This window comes from Phoca vitulina, unplaced genomic scaffold (assembly GCF_004348235.1).
Source record: "Phoca vitulina isolate PV1807 unplaced genomic scaffold, GSC_HSeal_1.0 scaffold17, whole genome shotgun sequence".
Taxonomy (NCBI): domain Eukaryota; kingdom Metazoa; phylum Chordata; class Mammalia; order Carnivora; family Phocidae; genus Phoca; species Phoca vitulina.
In genome coordinates this window covers 96,971-103,259 of record NW_022589720.1, presented here as the reverse complement: position 1 = coordinate 103,259, position 6,289 = coordinate 96,971, and the positions used below count along the sequence as shown (strand labels likewise).

The window sequence follows — 6,289 nt, the reverse complement described above, 5'->3', positions numbered from 1 at the left end:
CTACTCCATCTGTTCCAGTGCTCTGGAAAAGTTTTCTAGAGCAGCTTTGAAGGCTTGCAGTAAGAAAGTTCCAAGTTCATTGCTTGTTTCTTGGATATCTGGGTCAAAACTTCCAAAGAGGGGCGTGTAGACTTGGATGTCTCCCCGGCCAGCCCGAAGCAGCACTGCACGGAGATCCTCGGCAATTACATCATATTTCTGCTGGTCGAATTTGGACATGGCCAGCTCGTCCTGGGGGTACGCGGCGCCTTCAGGGTAGCAGTCCTTGGGCACTGGGAACTCGACATACCGCAGCTTGGGCAGCTTGCAGAGAGCCATGAAGAGGCGCCTCAGGGCCTGGGCCGGCAGCGGGTTCCCCAGGAAGCGGAGCTCAGAGAGTTCGTGGCAAGGGCTCAGGGCCAAGATCAGCATGCTCACGTGGCCATCCTCGATGCTGCACTCCTCCATGGTGAGGACCCTCAGCGTCTGGGCAGCCCGGCTCAGCAGCCTGAAGAAGGTGGAAGGAAACAGGCCGAACAGGCTGTGTCCACTGAGGTCCAGCACCTCCAGGTGTGTGGCATGGCTGCAGTCTGCCAAGAAGGCCATGTCTGCGTGGTTCAGGGAGCAGTTGGCCAGGTCCAGGGTCCTCAGTGGCGTCCGTAGGGGGCTAGGGCAGGATGGAAAACAGCACAGGTGAGGGCGGTCCCAGAGAGGACCTCTGGGAGGAATTCAGATGAATTCTATCTCATAGGTCAGCAGACTGCAGCCCGAAGGCCAAACCCACTGCTGCCTGATCTTACTCAGCCTGACAGTAAGATGGTTTGTACATCTTTAAACGGTAGAACAAATCAAAAAAGAATGATACTCTGTGACATGTGGAAATAACACAAAATTCCATTTTTAGTGTCCATAAATAAAGTGCCAATTAGAACTAGGGTCACTCATTTGTCTGTGGCTGCTTTGGGGCTGTGACGCCAGAGCTGAGTCCTTGAGCCCCGGTGTGGCCGAGTATGGTGCAGAATTAACTTTACTGAGACAGGCCTGGCCTCTGTCCTCAGCTCCTCAAATGTTAGATCTGCTTTGCCGACCACCCACCGTGTCTGCTCCCGTGCTTGCTCTAGCACCGCGGTGCACGTGAACTGGTATGAAACAATTTTACGGTGGGAAAGGGCCATGGGGCCATCCAGTCCAGTTTTCATATGACCTGGGACCTAAAGACCCTCCCGTGTTCTGCGGTGAGTGGGGTAGATGGCCCGGCATCAGCAAATGCACGGCTCTGCCGGCAGTTCTCAAAGTGAGGGACTGCACCTGCCCCCGGGACTTGTGAAAAATGCACATGCTCAGCCCACCCCGCCCTGGGGACGCTGGGCCTGGGTCTGGTGCTACCAAGCTGAGCACTCAGTGCAGGAGAGTATATGCGGTCTAGTTCTCTGCCCACCCCCTCGCCTGGGTCCCCCACGCCTATACTCCCTGCGTGCTGAGAGCCTGGTGTCTACCCACCACACTGTCCTTTTCCCGGCCCCTCCATCCAGGTCTGTTGTGTGGGCTAAAGAAGCCAGAGTGGCCCTTGTGAATAAGGAGGCGATCACGTCATCCTCCTGCTCAGAACCTCCAGGGGCTTTGCTTGCTCAAGAAAAGCTGAAGCCCTTCCCTCCTTCCTCCCGCCGCCCCCACACTGCCCTGCCTACTGACCCCACCTTCTCCCTGCTGACCCTTGACCCCTCCACATCACCAGCTTGGGCCTTTTGCTCCTCTCACCAGGCTGCTGCAGTCTGCAGGCTCAGTGCTCCGGGTCTCTGCTCACAGGTCACCTCAGGGACTCAACCTTCCCTGACCACCCACCGTTCTCTGGACCCCTGGCCCTGCTGGTGCTCCCATCCTTGTGCATCGTCCTCCCCTCACACAGGTGGACCTGCTGACTGGCTCCAAACCAACACGGTACACAGAAGCAGTGACAAGTCAGTCTCAAGAGCAGGTTGGGACTGTGGCTTCTACCTGGGTGATCTCTGGTTCTCGGATCAGCCGCCCTGTTGTGAGAACTCCCAGCAGCCAAGACTCAGAGGCTGCCCGCCAACAGCCACACGCAGAGCTTGGAAACTGATTGCCTCACCCTCCCAGCCCACCAAGCCCTTCAGAGGAGACCACAGCCCAGTAGACCCTAGCTGAGCCGGGTTCTTGACGGAGCTTGTTGCCATATGCCCAGTGTTGGGATAATTTGTTACAAGACAGGTGAGTAATACAATATAATATAGTCACTTCTATGTTGTTTGTTTCACTAATTAGCAAATTTCCTGTCTGCTCACTGACAGAAAACAATAGTCCTCCCTGAGTTCTCTGTGTTGCCAGGCTACACACAACCCAACCCCGCTGGGTCACCCCCCTCTGTCTGTGCCCTCCTGCCACTCTGGGCCCTCCTGGAGTAAAGGCAGAGGGAGCTGGGAACCTCGTGGCCTTGTAAGCAGCCAGGTGCCATCTGGTGGTCCCTCGTACATCTTCAGCCTGGCTCCCCAGAGGGCACCCTGTCGCCAGATCTGCGCTGAGGAGCTGTGAGCAGAGACCCCGCTCACCCGGCCCGGCCCTCTGTGCTATCACCCGACTCACCCGAGCAGTTTCGGAATCTTCCCTGTCAGCGTGGAGAAGGCCACACTCAGCTCAGTGAGCTGGCTCATCTGGCTGAGCTCCCAGGCAATGGAGGTGAGGAGGGGGTCCTCGCCATCAGGGGTTGAGGCGCTGGTGGGGGGCGCATCGAAGGCCTTGGCAGGCAGGGTGAGCGAGGCCAGCTGGGGGAAGCCCACCTGGGCCAGCAGCTGCTGCACGTGGCCAGCATGCAGCCGCACATTGTGCACCACCTCCAGCCTGCGCAGCTCACCTGGCCCGGCCAGACGCAGCACCTGCAAGAGTTGGCTGGGGCCCAGACTGTCTGCCCGGAAGGAAAGGCAGTGCACACGCAGTGGGGCAGGGCCTGCCGGCCCCAGGGCCTGCACCACCACCTTGAAGTTTCCCTCTGTGACAAAGAGATCAGCGAGGACCCAGACGGGGCGCCGGGCCCCTGGGGACTCTGCCTGCAGCCGGCAGCATGTCTTGGCCAGCAGCTCGGTGCGGCCCCACCTGCCCAGCGCCCTCCCACAGGGGCACTGCTGCACCTGCACGTCTCGGACGCCTGTGAGGTCAGCCACACGCAGCCGCCGTGGGCCCCCAGCCCGGAGCACGTGGTCTGCAAGGCCCTGCACACAGGCCTCCAGGCAGGCCCTGCAGGTGCGGTCTCGCAGGTCCTCTGGGGGTTCTGAGCGCGGTCCCAGCAGCGCACTCAGCCGGAACTCCTCCAGTGGCCAGTGTTCCAACAGGACACGGATCACCTCCGCCTGCTCCAGCAAGTAGCTAGCTTTGAACAGGAGTGGGTAGAGGTTGTGGGCCACACCGTCCAGGCTCTGTTGGGCCACCTGGGGGTGAGACACCAGGGCCTCAGCAGAAATGAAGCGTAGCGATCTCATTGTGCCCGCCTGTGGTGGCCCAAAAGCAAGACCGAGCTCTCCCCTTGAGATTCTCCCAAAGATGTATGCCCTTCTTGTTTATTTTTAGCTGCAGCTGCTGTGAGCAGTTCGCCTTTGCCAGAAAGTAGTGAGCAGCCCCTTTGGTCACCTGACGGCTATTCTGGTCGTGGAGGCGTCTGGCAGTGGTCAGCCTGTCCTTGTGGTGCTCAGCTGGTGAAAGCAGAGCTGTCTGAGTGCTTGGCTCAGGGACACTAGGCCCCTGAAAAGTGCCGCTCCTGCCCACCGCAGGGGTGGCCTGTGCTTGGGAGCTGCAGTGGGCTGCATGGCCCTGGGCGTGGACCAGGGAGACCCCAGATGAAGGCCCTGCTGCCCAGGGCCACGTCCCCTCAACGTCACGGGAGCCAGCCTCCCTGGGTGAGGCCTTCAGGTGACGTCCCTGGGTACAACAGAACCAAGGAAGAGAACCGTGACCACGTCTTAGAAAAACACGTCTCATTTATTTATATTCCTAAAGTTGGGAACAAGTCAGCATCGAAACAAAGTAACAAAGAAAACAGCTTACAGCAGCTGGAAATCGCCAAGTCACTGTGCTGTGGAACCAACCTGTGCACCTGGCTGCCACCTGGAGGATGGGGGTCTTGTGGGGAAGACACCCCACAGCAGGAAGCTCATTCAAGGTCTGGCATCTACCCAGGCTTTCCCTGCTTATTATTATTCTGCTCCTCCATTTGGTGAGGGGTGGTCCTCTCGGGACACTGTCCACACCCCAGACCTCAGGCCCAGCTGCTGTGCGCTCACCCCAACCTGGGTCCCAGGCCCATAGGTGGTGGTGGTGGTGACTGGTGGCCCCACTATCTACACATGCCTTGTTAAAAACGAAAGAAAACCGAGATTCCAAATATACTCAGAGCACCCCCTGCACCTGGGATACACCTCAGTGGGTTCTGCTCTTGGGGACCATTGCCCATGGGCCTGCGTTGCCTGGAGGGCCAGTGAAACATGGCCCCAGAGGGCTCGCCCTGCTCTGAGACACCCCAAGTCTGCCTGGACCTCCCCATGGGAACCAGGGTTCCCCGTGCTCCCACCCCAACCTCGCTGCAGCCTCCAGAGCATTGGGGGAGTTCAGAGCAGTGCGCACATGGAGGTCTGGGCCACCTGGCCCTCTGAGCCCCTGAACTAGGGTGGAGAAGCTGTGCAGGTGGGATGTAAGAAGGCCAGACGATGTCCAGGCAGGCAGGACCCATGGCGTGCTGACTGCGTGGCCGGCGCTGGAGCGAGGGTGTGTTAGGAGCCCGAGCACGAGTGCCTCATTCCCAGACCTCCAGCCCAGGTCTGGGTGGAGGCCTCTCTGCTCCCTCTGACGGGGACTCTCCCCGGAGGGGCTGAGCCTCTTGCAAATACATCACAGCTGTGAAAGAAAGGAGGTCGTTACTCGCGGCCACCGGGTGCCCAGGGCGTGCACAGCACAGAGTCCTTGTCTGGGAGGTACTGCCCAGGCCTTGCACCCTGCAAGGCCCTGTCAGACTCATGGACACACAAGCTTTGGAAGCAGCACTTGGGGCCAGCACGGACCAGGTCAGGGCAACAGAGACAAGAGCGTTCTCTGCAAGGCCGGGTGCCCTCATGGTGCGTTCCGCGCCTGGGTCTAGGCCCAGATGGAGCCTGCCGGGTGGCCACCTTGGCTGGCATCACCATGCATCTGGGGGTAAAAAGGTTCTGGCCCTGAAACATGTCAGTTCTGTGTTTGCCGTTCTGATCCCAGAACACGAGTGCATGTGTGCACCCCAGAGCATCCTCTGTCAGGGCTCCAGGGCATGGGCTATGAGTGGATGTCGGGGAGGCCCCTGTTCTCAGGACAGGGTGCTGGGTCCCCCAGGAGCCACTCCCAACAGAGGGGTGCCCTGGAGGTTGGGGCAGGTGGAGGTGGTCCCCACTGGCTTCCGTGGCTAGGCCTCTGGGGAGTGACGGCACCAGGGGCCAAGGGCCCCCTCCTGTTGCAGGAATTCCTGAGGTCTCGGAAATAACTCCACACCACTCTCTTGGGTATGCAGTTTCCAGGGGGTTTAGACAGCAAGGTCCTGGGGAGGTTGGTCAGGGGGCAGGGGTAACGGGAACAACCTTGCTGGCCAGGGTGCCCCTCCTGGGGGGGCTGTATCACGTCTGTGACTGTGCTTGGGAGCATCTGGAACAAGGCGGAGACATGGCCAGGCAGTCTGGCTGCTGGTGGCACGCTCAGCGCCTTAGGGTGGACAAGAGCATCCTCCCGATACCTCAGGGTAGCTGGCACAGCCTACTAGTCAAACCACTGTCCAGAAACCTTTGTTCTGGCAGAAGGAGAGGAAATCACTGATCAGAGCCCACGTCACTGGTCATCGTCAGTGACGTGGGGCGTGTGGACTAAAGACCCGTCCCCCACACCCTACGCTCAGCATACCCTCAGACTCGGCCCTTCCCTCTGATGCTGCCCAGAAGCTGGACGGGAGTGTCTCCCCAGAACTGGGGGGATGGGGGTGCCTCCGCAGAACGAGGACCGTGCTTGCCAAAGTGGATACATGTGTGACCTGAGGCTGGACGAAAGTCAGTTGAGAAGATCTCTGTGAAAGAGACTTCGTCTCTGAGTGTTCCCCTCCCCTGGTCACCCCATCCCTCCCTCTCAGGGGTGACGTGTCTGTGTGTACGTGCAGGGCTGTGTTTGGGCTCTCCCCTGCTGGCAGTGGACAGGGAACGGCCAGTTCACAGGCAGAAAGACCCACCAGGATCCCTGGGCGGGTCCCGAGCCTCTCACGCCGGGGGGGGGGGGGGGGGGGGGGGGGGGGGGG

General features: G+C 59.9%; 2 protein-coding genes across 2 annotated transcripts in view; both read right to left on the bottom strand.

Annotated features, from left to right (window-relative positions):
• LRRC14B (leucine rich repeat containing 14B) lies at window positions 1-3,470 on the bottom strand. Its single transcript, XM_032415249.1, has 2 exons — window positions 2,581-3,470; window positions 1-646 (listed from the first exon to the last, which is right to left on the bottom strand). Exons 1-2 carry the CDS (start codon window positions 3,468-3,470, stop codon window positions 1-3), a joined length of 1,536 nt encoding a protein of 511 aa, XP_032271140.1.
• A 499-nt stretch (window positions 3,471-3,969) lies between these two features.
• The window catches only part of PLEKHG4B (pleckstrin homology and RhoGEF domain containing G4B), an 80,012-nt gene continuing 77,692 nt past the window's right edge, over window positions 3,970-6,289 (bottom strand). Inside the window, 1 exon segment of the mRNA XM_032415169.1 lies at window positions 3,970-4,878. Within this exon segment, the coding sequence (XP_032271060.1) occupies window positions 4,873-4,878 (6 nt within the window). The 3' untranslated portion in view covers window positions 3,970-4,872.

Excerpts from the sequence above, each read along its gene's own strand:
- LRRC14B (XM_032415249.1), bottom strand. The coding sequence starts at position 3,470 with ATGAGATCGCTACGCTTCATTTCTGCTGAGGCCCTGGTGTCTCACCCC. Across the intron at positions 647-2,580 it reads AAGATTCCGAAACTGCTCGG|CCCCCTACGGACGCCACTGA; the intron begins GTGAGTCGGGTG and ends ATCCTGCCCTAG.